Source organism: Erpetoichthys calabaricus, chromosome 2 (genome assembly GCF_900747795.2).
Source record: "Erpetoichthys calabaricus chromosome 2, fErpCal1.3, whole genome shotgun sequence".
Classification (NCBI taxonomy): domain Eukaryota; kingdom Metazoa; phylum Chordata; class Cladistia; order Polypteriformes; family Polypteridae; genus Erpetoichthys; species Erpetoichthys calabaricus.
Genome location: NC_041395.2, coordinates 88,330,828 through 88,349,239, shown reverse-complemented (window position 1 = coordinate 88,349,239; position 18,412 = coordinate 88,330,828). Strand labels below are relative to the sequence as shown.

At 37.7% G+C, this 18,412-nt stretch overlaps 1 protein-coding gene across 1 annotated transcript in view; it reads left to right on the top strand.

The window, feature by feature from the left end:
- Positions 1-391: 391 nt before the first annotated feature.
- The window catches only part of LOC114646078 (sorting nexin-27-like), a 167,545-nt gene continuing 149,524 nt past the window's right edge, over positions 392-18,412 (top strand). The window contains 2 exon segments of the mRNA XM_051923278.1: positions 392-722; positions 724-743. Of these exon segments, the coding sequence (XP_051779238.1) occupies positions 411-722; positions 724-743 (332 nt within the window). The 5' untranslated portion in view covers positions 392-410.

Genomic DNA, 18,412 nt, shown 5'->3' with positions numbered 1-18,412 from the left:
GTGTTTGAAATGCCTATAATTCGTGAGATTTTAAATACTGTTTTTATAAGGGTTTATCAGGTGAAAATGGTATACTGGTGTTGGTGCAGTGCATATCTGCATTTGTGTCTCTGTTGGTACTATCATGAAACAAGTGCATTGACCGATTCATGTGAGAGCATCGTAAAGCATAAACTTAGGCATACAGCAACAGCTGACCTTTTGCCAAAACAACAACTCCCACGATCCTTTGCTATCAAGAGCGGCGCTCTGCGTCACTACTACTTACAAGCGTTCATGGGAAATGAAGTTCATACTTCCCCAAATTTATCGAGTTTAAACCACCTTAGAGAAGTCATAAACTACATTTCCCTTGAAAGCTATCAGTGCGGATAAGGGGGGAGAAAGCGGGCTTTCGAGCCGGTCTCGTGATGACGGCAGCTGGCGACGGGAATGTTGTTGTGAAGATGGCGGATGAAGTGGGTGACGGAATCCGCTCCGGGCCGCCGCTGCCGAGAAATAGTTCGAGTACCGGCTCAGCCGGTCTCCCATCTCCTGGGGTCAATTCAGGGCCCAGACTAGTACGAATTGTCAAATCGGATTCGGGGTATGGATTTAACGTTAGAGGCCAGGTGAGCGAAGGGGGTCAGCTCCGGAGTATCAACGGCGAGCTATACGCACCGCTGCAGCACGTCAGTGCCGTCCTGCCCGGGGGAGCCGCAGATCGAGCTGGGATCTCCAAGGGGGGACCGCATTCTGGAAGTGTAAGTATCTTGGTATGCATGCACAGCATTCATTGATGACCGCTAGATGTTTGAAATCAGACTGTATTCTTTTAAAGTTATTGCAGCAGAAAGGGGATGCTTCACAAGTGACACTGGTTAGTTATCTCACATTTAGGTGCAGCGTTTAAGTAACTAATGCGTTAAGTAAAACGGAACCAAAAAAAGAATGATTAATTTAACTTGGGTTTGTTTTATGCATTACATCTCCGAGATGCACTCGGACAGTTAATGGCTAGTGTGTTATCGCAGATGGGTTGCTGATTTATGTTAAAATTTCTGGGCAGTGCACCGTCTGCTCGCGAGCCCCAATAGCTTATCTTTCAGTGTCTCGTGCATAGCTCCTTGCACCCCGATACAGGAAGGCATTCATGGTGGCTTCGATGGCTGTCATCGAGTTTGGCTTGCCAACAGCTGCACATACAGGCATTCCGAGCCCTGTGAAATCCAGCCAGCCACATGCTTGTATAACACAGCACTCCTTAAAATGCATTTCGGCAATGGTCGCCATTAAATTGATGCTTCCTCCTGACATGGCCAAATCTATATCTAAGAAGCCTAAATTTTGCCTCTGTTTTTCACTGCCCAAGTAGTTATATTCATCTAAATGCTGTAAGTCGAGCCGTCAGTGGCTGCTCGAGTATATCATCATTGTGATGACAGTGGTAATTAGATAACCTACAGTTACCTTTCCACCCAGTGTTCACACTTAGTATAGAGCAGCTGGTATTTATGTGAATTCCTACATAACGCATTGTTTTGTGGACTTGGACAGAGGTGGAGGGAAAAGTTATCATTAGAAATATATGTGAGGAGATATTGTGTATTTGTGGGCAAAGGTTTTTTTTTATTTATTTTTTTAGTATTAGATACTTAGGAATTGTAAAATTTCTAATTACTAAAGCAAGTGTTTTTAGTTATTTTCAAAAATAAGAATTAATGGATATTTTGTTAGCTATGCTTTAGTTTTCCTGTTCATTTTCCAATTCCATATACCAGAACCAGTCATATACCAGAACCAGTCCTGATGGTTACAGGTACTTTTCCAGTCTTTTACACACCCCTTAATCACTGTGGTCCAGTTTAGAGCCACCAGTACATTTATCAAGATTTTTGCAATGAAACATGCATTTATGCCTGACACAGAAGGCACCCCAACACACAATTAAGCTAATGCTTGGTCATGCAAGGTAGTGACATTGAAAAGTAATACTTAAACATTGAAAGTTTTATTTTTGCCATTTCTTCAGGAAGAAGCACAACAGTAACACATTACATATGTGGTATTTTCTCTGTGTCCTAAAAAGTGTTTGGGACATGTAATGTATTGTAGTATTTACCCATGTCCAAGTTGAGCTTTCCGTAATGTTTTTTTAAGAGAAGTGTTTCCAGCGTTTCAGTCTACTAGAAAGTCCAAGTGTTCAGTTCATCCATACAACCTAAAGGGTTTACAAACAAATTTGTTTAAAATATCTCTCCAGGATCAGTCAGTGAGAGAACAAAAGCAAACAGAAATAATATAAGCATTACTACCTTTTATAGAACTGATTTTTTTTTAGTCAAAACAAGCTTGGATTAAAGTTGAGAATGCCTTTATTTATTTATTTATTTATTTATTTATTTATTTTCATTCTTATGAAAAAAAAATGTGTGCACCTCTTTGTCCTTTTGACAGAATGATCCCTGTCTGAAAGAACTGATTATTGTATTCTGGTATTTCAATGCAAATTGCCATCAGCAAGTGTAAAAGGCTGCCTTAAGACTTGTTTATTTTTAAACACACACCAATCTGATGATTGTTATCACTTCCATGGCCCATTAAGAGTTGTGTCACTTTTTCCTGAGCCTAGCCTAGAGTCAATAAAAAGTCTGGCTAATTAAGTCATTTATTAAGCCAAGTTTGCCACTTTTTGCTTTATACTGTAACTCATTGACATGAAAATAAAAAAAAGCTTCTCATCATTTATATACATGCAACATTGCTTTTGCACTGCAAGTATTATGTTTTTCAAATGTTTTATGTAACCTGAATGAGATTTAAAAGTATGTATGTTTAGTGCAGCTCTGCCAGGGGTACAGTGGGCTTGAGACAAGATGAGGGCTCAACAGTTGCCATATGCCAAAATAACAAGCTTCATTGTTAATGGACAACTTTTTTAAGATTCTAGAGTAATTAACCACATACCTCTTAGGGCCATTCATTCTGTAATATATACCTGGAGCAATGTGCTAATTAAAATGCTATGCACAGTTTAACATGACTGTCTATCATTTCCCCAAGCCTATATTTGACACCTGCAGGTCCCATTAGGGCAACTCTGGGACTTTGATTTTTGTGGTGTAGCAGACCTTTCGCAGCAATGAGGAAAAGGTTCAGAAGTGAAGTGGAAGTGGCAGCTTCCAAAGCTCCTGATGACTTAATGACATTATACTACTGTCCCTTACTCCAAAAGAGACTGCAAAGTTATTTTAGCATTTAACCTCAGGATAGACAATGTATTTTCCTCTCACCTCCTAACCATTCCTCTTTGAGTATACACTCAAAAATCAGCATGGCAGAGAGCTGCCCCGGAAGAACTTATGGTTGGTTGTAGAGTGAGCATAAGCACAAGATTCGTAATAAAGTGGGAGCTGAGGTTTAGCCATGATTATGACCCATCACATTGATTGATGAAATTAACCTCTGTTTCATGGAGACCCTGAGTCTGTTCCTGCCTGTTTGGGTACAAAGCAGGAACCACCTCTGGATGTGTCTCCATTCATTACAAAAGACACTCTTACACACACTCACTCATTCTCAATGGACTAGTTTAGAGATCCTACCTAACATGGTGGTGCAGTGGTTATTTTCTGTGCGGTATTTGCATACATTTCCTGTATCTGTTTGGATTTATACTCTGGATGAGTTTTAGGTAATTTGGATTATCCAAATTTGCTACATGTGAGTACTTGGTGTCCTTTTCAATTCTGGTCCCTACTAGGCCTCCCATGATGCCAGGATAGGCAATGTCTCGCCATAACTCAGTGTTGAGTTTAGATCATTATTAGATTTATTAGTGTAGCCTAACACATTTTTGGAAGAAATCATGAATATTAATTGAAAATCTAGATAGTCCTCAGGATAATGTGCAGTCTTTACATAGAAAACATCAAGTGCAAAGCACTTTGTCAGCAATGAGCTGTTTTATAAATGTTTTTATTTATTTTATTTCAAAAGTGAGGATTTATGTACACGCTGAAATGTACATTGTAAGATAAATGCGGGTTAAAATTAACTAAACCTATGTAAAGAGCTCTTGAGCTGCCCTAACTTGCTAGAAACTGCCAGAGGATGGCGTTCAGACAGAGTTCAGCATGCACATCCTGGGAAAGGCTGACTGTTTTGGAAATACTGGACAACAATGAACTAATAAAAAGATACTGATACAACGCGTGAGGTAATACACAGATTTATAAATTTTCCAACAACTCTGTGTAAGGCAATGTTAAAATAAGCTGAGTTCATGTAAATTGGTACACATATAAAAATCATCATCCCAAGTGTGGATGGTCAAGCATGTGTGAAACACAAGTGATATCACTGTATTAACACACAGGTGGTCATATCTGCATACTCTACTTTAGTAGCCAACATATTAATCTGAAGATAGACAGGGCTTGGTTGATGAGTGATACCGAAGTGCCACACAGTTACTCCGAACTTTGCATTCCATGAACCCTTGGAACATCACCATTACATTTTACAAGGTTGGGAGGTTCAAGAGACTCCTGGGGTATTGGATAAATAGAGCCTCACCAAGGGTTGGGTTTATTGGGAATGATGCAGTCCACCACATACAAAAAAAAAAAAAAAATTCCAGAGAAAGGAATAGCATGGTACAGTGGAAAATGATTAACACTGGAAGAATGAATGTGACTACAGAAGCAGCGCAAGATTACTGTGGCTAGTTTCAGTAAGACTGTTACTTTATAAGGCATTTTCTGAAAGTTTGGCTGTAGATCACCCATCCATCCAGCCTGCTTTAACCTGAGCAGGGTTGTGAGGAAGCTGGAATCTGTTCCAGCAAGGGTTTGAGGCAGGAGCAATCCCTGGAGCATTCATTTTTAAATAAACATGCCCATTATCAGGCTTTACTCTCATTTGGGGTATGTTTCTCAGTCTTTCCATCTCAGTGTTCATTACAATACAGTAATCCCTCCTCCATCGCGGGGGTTGCGTTCCAGAGCCACCCGCGAAATAGGAAAATCCGCGAAGTAGAAACCATATGTTTATATGGTTATTTTTAGAATGTCATGCTTGGGTCACAGATTTGCGCAGAAACACAGGAGGTTGTAGAGAGACAGGAACGTTATTCAAACACTGCAAACAAACATTTGTCTCTTTTTCAAAAGTTTAAACTGTGCTCCATGACAAGACAGAGATGACAGTTCTGTCTCACAATTAAAAGAATGCAAACATATCTTCCTTTTCAAAGGAGTGCAAAGCAAGCAGTAAAAAAAAAAAAAAAAAAAAAATCAATAGGGCTTTTTGGCTTTTAAGTATGCGAAGCACCGCCGGTACAAAGCTGTTGAAGGCGGCGGCTCACACCCCCTCTGTCAGGGAGAGAGAGAGAGGGAGAGAGAGAGAGAGAGAGAGAGAGAGAGAGAGAGAGAGAACCACAGAAAAACAAACTCAAAAATCAATACGTGCCCTTTGAGCTTTTAAGTATGCGAAGCACCAGTGCAGCATGTCCTTCAGGAAGCAGCTGCACACAGCCCCCCTGCTCACACCCCCCTACGTCAGCGCAAGAGAGAAAGAAAGTAAGTTGGGTAGCTTCTCAGCCATCTGCCAATAGCGTCCCTTGTATGAAATCAACTGGGCAAACCAACTGAGGAAGCATGTACCAGAAATTAAAAGACCCATTGTCCGCAGAAACCCGCGAAGCAGCGAAAAATCCGCGATATATATTTAAATATGCTTACATATAAAATCCGCGATGGAGTGAAGCCGCGAAAGGCGAAGCGCGATATAGCGAGGGATCACTGTATAACTCATGATATTGCAAAATGGCAACAATTACATGCAGCTTAGCGTACAATCCTAACTTACTGTGTTTTACATATTCTACTTTGATAATGATTATTATTATTATTTTTATAGTGAAGCCTTAGTGTTAGTTTGAGAAAATGACAAAATGTAATTATAATTGTCAATTTATGACAAGGCCTGCTGTAAAGTCGCAACAGAATTTATTCTCAGATGTGAATTCCTACTTATCACTGGGTCAGGGACTAAGACGTGTTGCAAATACTTCTTAGGTTCTACTCCGAGGTAGGACAAATTCTTATCCTAGTGTGACTTTTACTGCAATTCCTATTGGTAAATCTGAGACACTTTATACATAAGGACCCTGGTCTATTGTTTCCATTTGAAGCATCCATTCTTTAGTGCTTCTGGGTGAAACTGTTTAAATTACAATTTTAGGATATAGTAATTTCCTGGACAGTGATGAAAGGTGAAAAATAGAAATTGGCTTTCATTATTAGTAATTAAAATACAAATTAATATTTAATTGTATAGGCCAGTGTCTCTGTCCTTTATAAAGAAGTGTGACATGCTAACTTAGAAAGAAAGAAAGAAAGAACAAACCCTTACTTTAGTCAAAGTCAAAACGAACTTTATTGTCATCTCAACCATATACAAGTATACAGAGAGACGAAATTGCGAAGCTCAGGGTTCACAGTGTAACAACATGAATTGCAAATAATAAATTAAAAATAGGATTAAAATTAAAAATGAAAACACAAACAAGAAAAGACATTTTGCAAAGACAAGACAAAGAAGTAGTATTTTAGTATCTAAGTATCTTAGTTGATGTTGTACAAGGATAAATCTACAATATCTGTAGTTTAACTTTTGGAATCGTAGAAATAATGAACTACTTGTAAATTTATCTGCTTCTTGTCACCTGAGAATAGCTGTTACCAAAATAAATAATACTATAATAATCCATTGATATTATAATATCTTGCTTTTGACACAGCATAGTTTCCAACATAGATTATTTCCTTATATGGTGCTTTTGGCAACTAGCTGTGTTCACCAAGTTTTTATTAAGTAACCATCACACTTGAAATTGCAAATACTTTGAGAGGCCAACTACAAGTAGTGATGTAAGATATCTTAATTTTCACAATACAATGACAGTCCTTTTCTTTTATTAAAGCTGTTAGGGCATCAAAAGTGTAGCTGTAAGTGCAGTACGAGCATACATACTTCTTCCTTGCATCCTTTTTATAGCAACATAATGTAATATTCTTAAACTCAAAATCCAGTTTAGGGTTGGTGAAGGCAGACATGGCAGGAATCAATCCTGAACAAGGCACTATGAGAGAACCACTTCTGAACAAATGCACATTTGTTGTGGCCATTTTAGAATTGCCAATCATCCTGTTATGTATGTATGAAAAATGTGGGATGAAATGTTGGGGAAAAAACTCATAAATGCAGACATAATATATATCCTCTACACAGACAATGACTGAGTGAGAGATTTGACCTTGGTATGCTGGATATTGACTTTTTAAACACTTCATTTCTCCACTGTTTGCCTCAGTACTTGTAGTTAATACTTAGCCTAATAAACCAATTTCCTGCTTAGGCTTAACAACTACTACACTGTATTTTCAGAGGTCATGGCTTTCATTTCAAGTATCTGCTTATCACTTGTGAAGATTCATCTGTAGATAATATAAAAGTGTGGCACCAAAAATCTGGCAAAAATGGGGATTTTAATGCTGTTTTGGAATAGGTAAATTGAGGCTTATTTGGAAAGATACAAATAAAGAATTGCATTTTTGCTTACTTCTATAATGTTAAGTCCATTTTGTTATCTGCATTCTGTTTCTCTTCTAAAGAAGTAGCTAAGAGAAATATGAAATTAAAATATCTGAAAGTGCGATGTTGTGTACTGAATTTGTGTTCACCATCAGGCAGTTTTTGTGTATTGAAAGATACTTTTACCAACAAAGTATTGACAAAGGATCTTAATTACCATCAAACACCTACACTCAGGTAGTTTATCTGATCAAATGCCCCCTGTTTGTTTTAAACTTGTAAATAAATTGCTTTTCTGCTTACAGTGAGAAAGCTAGATAGTTTTAAAAGACGCTGGGTATGTGCTTGTCATCTGTTATGCCCTTTTTTGCAATAAAATGTCAGTTTCAGCCTTTCATAACTTTGACAGAAAAAACTAGCATTCTGTTTATTGATTACTGACTCTAGGGAATGTCTGTAAATTGTCTTCTAAAAACAAGTTTGAAAATCCATCCCTTCTATTTAGAGGGAAATATGTATATTTTTTTACTGTTAAAATGTTTACATCTGTACATTCAGTATATACTCATGCATAAGAGTCAGCATATATGGTAAAAGTAAATAAAAATATAATGGCACCTCTTGGAAACTAGTCTGTTTTTTTTCAGATACATTGCAGGGGTCAGGTTGTAAGTATTCTTCTGTTTAGATTAATATTTGCCTGTGGTTATTTGCCGAGTTGTTTTTAAGAGGGGAAGAAAAAGGTGATTTTTTTTTTTTTTTTTGGTTTGCAGTTTTGATTTATACAGGTGTATACACTTATGACAGCTTTTCTGAAGAAATTTAATAAATTAGCCAGGCAAAATAGGTGTGCCCCTTTTTTGGGGGGTTGAAGGGCATCCACGTCAGTAGTCAGAATAGAATTGACTTTTGCCAAATGCAAGCACAAATACAAAAGCATGGGGACCTCTTTAGTGATTAATATGCATAAGAGGGTATGGCTGTCTAAAGTGTGTATCAGTAATTGGCTGGTTTTCCTTTGAGAAATAGTGGCAACAGTTTACTACTGGTGGCATGCTGCTTTTGAGTGCATATGCTGAAAATCATTCATTGTGTACAGATTCTTTAAAGAAGTATGTTTGCCTTTAATTCAAGTTTATTTATTTGTGGGTAATTTAATTCTTAGTCTTTTGACACTGTTATATAATAGTTAAAACTGACATGTAGTCTGGATCACTTCCAATTACTATATATACCAATCAGCAGCAGGATACACTATGGGGAAAAAGGTAAGCCAATGGAAGCAATGTGATGCTCTGGGCAATGTTCTGCAGGGAACTGTTGGGTTCTGGCATTCATATGAATGTTACTTTGACACATACCATGTGCCTAAAGATTGTTGCAGATGAAGTACACCCCTTTATGGCAGTCGTATTCCCGCATAGCAGTGGCCTCTCATCAGGATAATGCACCCTACCATACTGCAAAAATTGTTCAGAAGTGGTTTGAAGAAAAGAGCAAAAAAGTCCGAGTGTTAACTTTGCTTCCAAATTCCCCAGATCTCAATCCAGTCCCTGTAGGATCTTCTGGAAAAAGTCTCATCCATGGAGACCCCACCTCGCAACTTACAGGACTTTAAGGATCTGCTGCTAACATCTTTGCGTCAAATACTACAGAACACCTTCAGAGGTCTTGTGGAGTCCATGTCTCATCTGGTCACAGCTGTTTTGGTAGTATGAGGGGAACCTACACAATATCAGACAGGTGGTTTTAATGTTGTGGCTGATCATTGTATATCCTATCTATGGAGCTTGCATAGACTTTGTGTTTTCATTAGTTTCATCCACATATTTTACTCATAAATATATACTGTAATATTGAATGATGACTCTAAATTGCTCAGAAATAACTATATGCAAGTCCTTTGTCATCTGCTGGCTTTGTCTGGGATTGTTCTCTGCCATCTTTCCCTCCATTGCTGACAGAATTGGCTTCTTCTCCCTATGACTTTGAACTCTAGTAGCAGACATAGACATGAATAAGTGATAGGTATGTCATTGAGTGAGAGACCTTAATAATATGAAAAAAATTCTAATGAATCAAATTTAATTTCCTCACTGCTTTGCACTTACAGTGGTGTGAAAAACTATTTGCCCCCTTCCTGATTTCTTATTCTTTTGCATGTTTGTCACACAAAATGTTTCTGATCATCAAACACATTTAACCATTAGTCAAATATAACACAAGTAAACACAAAATGCAGTTTGTAAATGGTGGTTTTTATTATTTAGGGAGGAAAAAAAATCCAAACCTACATGGCCCTGTGTGAAAAAGTAATTGCCCCCTGAACCTAATAACTGGTTGGGCCACCCTTAGCAGCAATAACTGCAATCAAGCGTTTGCGATAACTTGCAATGAGTCTTTTACAGCGCTCTGGAGGAATTTTGGCCCACTCATCTTTGCAAAATTGTTGTAATTCAGCTTTATTTGAGGGTTTTCTAGCATGAACCGCCTTTTTAAGGTCATGCCATAGCATCTCAATTGGATTCAGGTCAGGACTTTGACTAGGCCACTCCAAAGTCTTCATTTTGTTTTTCTTCAGCCATTCAGAGGTGGATTTGCTGGTGTGTTTTGGGTCATTGTCCTGTTGCAGCACCCAAGATCGCTTCAGCTTGAGTTGACGAACAGATGGCCCGACATTCTCCTTCAGGATTTTTTGGTAGACAGTAGAATTCATGGTTCCATCTATCACAGCAAGCCTTCCAGGTCCTGAAGCAGCAAAACAACCCCAGACCATCACACTACCACCACCATATTTTACTGTTGGTATGATGTTCTTTTTCTGAAATGCTGTGTTCCTTTTACGCCAGATGTAACGAGACATTTGCCTTCCAAAAAGTTCAACTTTTGTCTCATCAGTCCACAAGGTATTTTCCCAAAAGTCTTGGCAATCATTGAGATGTTTCTTAGCAAAATTGAGACGAGCCCTAATGTTCTTTTTGCTTAACAGTGGTTTGCGTCTTGGAAATCTGCCATGCAGGCCGTTTTTTGCCCAGTCTCTTTCTTATGGTGGAGTCGTGAACACTGACCTTAATTGAGGCAAGTGAGGCCTGCAGTTCTTTAAACGTTGTCCTGGGGTCTTTTGTGACCTCTCGGATGAGTCGTCTCTGCGCTCTTGGGGTAATTTTGGTCGGCCGGCCACTCCTGGGAAGGTTCACCACTGTTCCATGTTTTTGCCATTTGTGGATAATGGCTCTCACTGTGGTTCGCTGGAGTCCCAAAGCTTTAGAAATGGCTTTATAACCTTTACCAGACTGATAGATCTCAATTACTTCTGTTCTCATTTGTTCCTGAATTTCTTTGGATCTTGGCATGATGTCTAGCTTTTGAGGTGCTTTTGGTCTACTTCTCTGTGTCAGACAGCTCCTATTTAAGTGATTTCTTGATTGAAACAGGTGTGGCAGTAATCAGGCCTGGGGGTGGCTACGGAAATTGAACTCAGGTGTGATACACCACAGTTAGGTTATTTTTTAACAAGGGGGCAATTACTTTTTCACACAGGGCCATGTAGGTTTGGATTTTTTTTCTCCCTAAATAATAAAAACCATCATTTAAAAACTGCATTTTGTGTTTACTTGTGTTATATTTGACTAATGGTTAAATGTGTTTGATGATCAGAAACATTTTGTGTGACAAACATGCAAAAGAATAAGAAATCAGGAAGTGGGCAAATAGTTTTTCACACCACTGTATTTGTGAAAGGTTTTTAAAGAAGAAATGAAAATTATGTGAATACAGTAAGTTTTTTTTAACTAAAAACCATAGTGACTCATTTATGAAATAGTCTGAACAAATACTGTATATCCCTCCTATGTACTGCTTTGTATTCAGTGTTATGAAGGCAGCATCTGGCTGTGATGCACATTTTGATTCAAAAAAGAAAAAAATATGTGAGTTCTTATTTTCACAGTGCATTGGGTTGAAAAGGGTTAATAATCTGCATGAATAAAATGCAGTTCAATTTTAAAATAGATTAAATTTTTAGGTTTTTATGGATGTTACATTAAGATAGTATTTTCAGTAAGCTTGCAATGACCATGTAGCATGTGATGTTTTCATCAATGTCAATGATGTTATCTTATCCTATTTGGCTTATTGGTTTTGGCTGTTATTTTCATTAGGCTAATAAATAAATAAATACATTATAATTTATCTGTATTTCATTAATATAATATATGGATGTTTAGGGAATAATTTCAAATAAAGTTTATGGAAAAATATGCAGTCATCTTTGGTGCTTGCTTATATATTAATTTAGTAGATTATTTGTATATTAACAAACAGTCTGCTGTAATTTAGGGTTTGTCACTCAAAACAAAATATAAATGATGACCTAACAAGGTGGAGTGAAGTGACTAGTTTGAGAAAACAGTGCAGTTTAGTGTGCAGTTTGCTAGACCTTGAGATCTTCCTTATGCATCAGGAGGAGTCAACTTCTAATTATAGCTCTTCTGTAGATCCATTCATGCTCAGCATAATTGTACACGAGTTTGTACACATCTTTTTTTAAATGACTGATGGTGAAAGAAGGCAGATTGAAGAGGGTCAGACATACTGTGCCATTGCTACTGGTAGCTTCTGCACTTTTAACAGTTTTTGCAGTATCTCCACTGGAAATAAAAGGAAATGCAAAACACTGTGAAAGTGATTTTTCTGAATATGAATGTACTTTTTGTTTAGTAACAAGTTACCATGTAATTAAATGGGGAATCATCATGTAACTGCATTATTGCTGCTTTCTGTTGACTTCAGGCTCATTATAGGCTAAGATACAGAAGCAGTATGCCCAGTGTTTTGTTTGATTTTGAAATATATGAAAATGGCACAAGTAAATGCTCCAATGAAGGAAAACTCCAGATTTAATTATTGTTGTTTATTTAGACATGGAAGTTTGACTAGAGGCGTTGCCATAATAAACCTGAAGAAAGGTTTTTGGGTATAGCCCATGATTGCTAATGACAATACTAATAAATTCACAAATCTTATTGAATCTCCAGTTAATGACCTAGATCTGCAAAAATGCATCTTTTTACTGCTACAAAACCCAGACCGATGCCCACCTCTAAAAGGAGTGGTAATGTTGTCTTCAAACATCTAATTTCATCTTATCATCTCATACTACTCTTCTTGGTAAGGTACACAGTGGCAGCAGGTTAGCCCAGCTTTCCCTGTTCCCACCTGCAGTTTCCAGCTCTTCTTTGGGATTTGCCAGGTATTCCCAAGCCATCTGAGAGATATAACCCCTCCAGCTGTCCTGGGCCTGTTGCAACGTCTCTACCAAGAGGGTGTTCCTGGAGCATCCTTACAACATGTCCAAACCACCTAAACTGGCTCTCCTCGATCCGGAGCAACAGTAACTATTTTGAGACTGTCCCAAGTAGCTGAGCTTATCAACCTATAATGGAGTATCAGCCCAGCAGACTTGCAAAAAAAATTAATTTCTGCCACTTGTACTCACACTCTAATTCTTTCAGTCATTACTCACAGCTCATGACCATAGGTGAGGACAGGGATGAAAACCAAGTTCCTTTAAACAGAATTTATTTATTTGAGCCTTAGCACATCTTGTAAAGGCAGTATTTAGAAATGCTGTTATTATCTAGGCCCAAATTAAATGGTAACACAGTGATAAATCTAAGATTGTTTTTTTGGCAAATTGAAGAAGGCAAGAGTAGAACATGATTATTGCACTATTATGTTCCTCTTATATGATGTTGTGTTTGTGCTTTTTTTTTTTTTTTTGTTCCTCTTTCAGTCAGATGCTTTTCGGAGACTGAGCTGCAAACATATCCAAAAATAATGAGGAATGTATATTGTCTGTTATTTATTTATTTTTAATGCAGTGCTTTCACACTTGTCTCTCTCTTAGGGTGTAAGCTGTAAAATTTAGAACTGCATATTGCCACTTGAGTTCCTTCCTCATTATGTCACATTCACACCAACTAAATAATGTAAAAAAAATCCTGGAATTCTGTTAAGGTACCGTGTACAATGTAATTGACTATTGGTATTAATGTTTTTCTTTAAACCTTTATTTTGTCAATGTGCTTTAAATTAGGTTTTCTGACATACTAATTAATCAAATCTATTGGTAAAGTCCTAAAGGCATTAAAATCATTTTTTGCTCATTTATTTAATTTACCTACAGTACGTTCTGTTTCAATCTAAAGTTTTAAATTTTGAGTTCATGGCTTAGATAGATAGATAGATACTTTAGTTTCAATCTTTGCATGCCACATGTTTATAGGAGTTTGTAATTGTACAATTTTTGGTCTTTTAGAAGACAAGAGTCCACTTGCATAAGGATGAAAGAAACACAGATTGTTAGTACTCTATTTGTCCCCCGGTGAGAAATTTGACTTTTTACAGAGACTCAGAACATAAAAAAATACTATTATATTATGACAAAAAAGAAACCCCCTCTGAAATACACACCAGAATGACTAAAAAATACAAAAAGAAAATTCCTTATTTAGCTAAAGATAAGGGGCCTCATGCATAATGCTGTGCGTAGAATTCGCACTATAACATGATGTAAGCACAAAAGCCGAAATGTGCTTACACACAGAAAAATCCAGATGCAGGAATCTGTGCCAACTTCCGTGTTCTTCCGCTACATAAATTCTGCTCCGCGTGGAAATAAACGCACGTGCACGCTCTTGCTGTCCCGCCCCAACTCCTCCCAGAATTACGCCTCTTTGAATATGCAAATCAATATAAATAGCCCTTAAGCCCAGCGTTCTGTGAAAAGGAAATGGCAAAAGTACGAGGAAAAATAGAAGAATTTCAGCGAATACCAAATGGAGGCAAAGAAAAACGTACTATTTGTTGGTTTAAACAGTTATATAAGCAACAAAAGGAAGTTGATCGAGTGACATAGCGTGTCGGAGAAACTTGAAAGCTGAAGTTCACAAAGTCGCACAGTGCCCGAAATAAAAATGTTGTCACATATCAAAGTAGGCGTGAAAAGGCGAGTCGTATCCCACTGTCTGAGTGTCATATGAAAGATTATTAGGGTACAGTGAAAAAAAAGGCACACAGTATGAAAAAAACACGAAATGTCAACTTTAATCTCGAAATTTCCACTTTAATCACGTAGTTTATTTTGTCATTAAAGTAGAACATCATAAACTTCATCTTAAAATCGTTTAATTTACTAGTTTCTCAAATCCCATCGTAACTAAAGTAGCACGTTAAATGCTTTGTTTTGTATTTGATCTTATATGTGCTCTATGTGCCTGAATCACTACGAGCTCTTCCTCCAACAGGACACAGAATCCATTACGTTCGTAATATTACAGCTCTCTGAGTAATTAAAATACTGAGAAGTATACGTGATATCATTTTCATGATGATATGAGTTAAGGCATGTTATTAAACATGGAAACACGGTGGCGCAGTGATTGTTCATGTCTTACAGTAAGATGCTTGCTGCGCCATGTGTGACCTTCAGTGAAATGCTTTATTACAGAAGTACGGTCTTTTTTAAACGTACTAACCCCCAATTCCTGTCCTTACTTTTCTTTCTCCAAATACCCAATCGCCACACAATCAGCTCTGTAATAGATGTTAAGCCATCTGTAAGCTTCAAAATGTTTAAGAAACATCGAAATATCTTCGTAATGTTTAATTATTCTATCCATCTATCCTTCCAGTGTCGCGCCAGCCACAGCATGAAAACCGCGCGAGGTAGGAACAAACCGTGAACGAAGCTCAAGCTCTCTAGTGCTGCGGCACCGTGTAGTTAAAGTGTTATCTGTATAATATAATCAACATATTTTGCTGCATTTCATCTTAAAAATTATATTGTCATCATATGTAAATACGCACTTTATAAAGTGGCTCAGGATGTGCAATATTATAACTGTATCATAAGTACAATTACCTCACGGTAACTTGCAAGTACAAACAGTTCTACAAGGAGCACTCGTGGATGTGGATCTAAGAAAGGGTAACCACACAGGAACAGTAGCACTGCTTTGACGCTGGGTGCTGCCAGTCTGCAAAACCTAACGGAGAACTTGCGTACGACAGGGTATGAGGTACCGTGGAAAAGTGCGTCACTTTACGCCAAGTGTAGGTTTTATACATCGCGATTTGAACATGGAAACGTTCTTAGGCAACATTTCTGTGTGTACGCACCGTTTATACATGAGGCCCAAGAAGAGCAGTCACAGTGAGGCATTATACAGGCATATTTTTGCTGGTATATAAAGGAGCCCCAGTAGTGTTTCTTGATACACTTCTGCCGAATAATTCATCGGCTAAAATTTACTCCATGTTAATGTGTCAGAGAGAGGACATGAAGCATAGTTCATATAGGTACTCAGTTTTGTTTTCATACTGCCTCCAGTGGATCAAGAGTGTGTCTTATACTTGAGCCTGACTTTTTAGTTAGTTGATTGATTCATTGACAAAGAAGCTCATTTTTGCTGATGTTAAGTTGCAGACAATTCTTTCTACATCAAGTAACAAAAATTCTACAGCTGACTCCTATACTCTGACTCTGTATAGGATGGCATAACAATTCTCAGTGTAGAGATCTTTTCTGCTGTTACTAAGTATTCACCATACAAGTCTGTTCTGGTGCAATGATGGCTTCTGCCCTTGTAGATATTAATAACACTATCCCAGGTTGGGACTGAGGAATTGTAAGTGGTAAGAGCAAACCCTTTTTCCATTAATATTCATTTCACAACAACTATGCACTTATCTATGAGAATATTTTATATATATATAATAATATTATACTTTTTCTGTTACTAAATAACTATTGTTTAATATATATCAATGTGACAACTAATGACAGACAGATAGGTCAGTGTGATTAAAGCCATTTAAAGCCAACTAAAGTTGTTGGGTGACCTCAGAATATGACGCTTCCTGTGTATGAATTAGCTCTCACAATGTAAAAACTAACCTTAAACTATATACTTTTCCATTATAGTGTAAATAAATGTATTTTTATTTGAAAATATTTGTATACAATAATCATTTTATAGATAAAATTTCATGTTATCATAAATTGAACAAACTCAAGCCAAAACTAATTTTTGATTTTATTGTTTTCATTGAGATTACCAAAGTGAATCAAAAGAAGTTTATCAGTCTTAAGGGAAGAAACTCCTCAACATCTTGGTCCTTGACTTTTACTACTGTGAATTCATTCAAAATCCATTCCTTTTATGTTCCTATTTTTCTGAGAAACAAGGAAAGCTTCCAGGACAGAATGCAAGTCAAGTGTAGGGCATATAGACAACCTCACTTACTCAGGATGGGTCAGTCTACTGATGAGTCTTTAGAGGTCTTTAAACCATAATGTAGAAACCAGGTTCCTGTGAAAATATACTTCACTCAGGAGATTTTATTTATTTTGGACCAGCTAGTTCTTATTTATATAATAGCCCAGAGTCAAAGGCAAGTCTGAGTGCATCAAGGCATTAGATCTGCCCTTTGCATTGTTTGAACTGACATACCCTTAATTTAATTGAAGTGTGTATAAGCAGAAGATCAGATCTTGACTTTGCTGACGATGCTGTGATCTTCGCGGAGTCAATGGAGGTTCTGATCGGGGCGTTAGAGAGACTGAGCGAGGAGTCTGAGTGTCTGGGCTTGCGAGTGTCCTGGATAAAAACCAAGATCCTGGCCTTTAATGATGTTTTGGGCACAGCCATCAGCAGTATGTCTGTTTGCGGAGAGAGTGTTGACCTTGTTGAGAGGTTTATTTACCTTGGCAGTGACATTCATGTCTCTGGTGACTCTTCCCGTGAAGTCAGTAGACGGATGTGGCGCTCCCGATATCTATGCAAAAGGACAAAGGTAGTGCTGGGCGGTATACCGGTTCATACCAAAAAACGCTTTTTATTTTTTTTATGATAAGGATTTTTCTTATACTGCAACACCGGTTTAAATTGCCTAAACGACATTCGGAACGTGGCGCAGCGGGAAACTGTTCAAGTGGGGACCTTTTTCACTGTTACACCGCTAAACACAGATTTGTTGCACAGGGGCTCTTTTTCACTGCTACTCCACTAAATAGGTAGTGGTAGTGTAGGTATTGCGCGGTGAAAATGGACAGAGAACATTCCGAAACTGAAGCTGACGATAAAGTTGAACATAATGACACAAAAGAACTTTTGCCGAAAAAAAGGAATTGCGTCCGTTTCCTGGAGATACTTTGGTTTTAAAAGGTCGGATATGGACCATTATGTTCAAATGTGTAAATACTGTTTCTATACTACTGGATAATACTGCAAGCCAAGTTGTACTTGTTTTATTTGTTTTCAATACAGTGTAATTTACCTGGGTACTGTATAATAGTGTGATGACATGTTGACTTTATTCTCGAAATTTGTCATTAAAGTAGAACATCGTAAACTAAACTTCATCATAAAATGAATATTTAATTTACTAGATTTTCTCAAACCCCGTCATAAGTTATATAGCACATTAAATGCTTTGTGTTAAGTGTTCCCCGAGCTTCTTAAACTGACTTCCTCTTGCACTAAGAGGAGGCGCCGGCAGCGATCGCCACACAGAATACATTCACTTCATGATATTCCTGCTCTCTGAACATTTAGAATGCTAAGATAAATACTTGATATAATTTTCATGGTGAAATGCATTAAAGCCTGCATTAATCATGTGGGGGCATGGCGGCGTGGAGGTTGCACTGATTCCTCACAGCACGGGTGTCTCGGATGTACCCTGCCTTGCATTTGCATGTTTTTCTGGTGGGTTTACTCGGCGTGCTTCAGTTTCCTTTCAAAGTCTTGTAGAATGTGGGGTTTTGTTA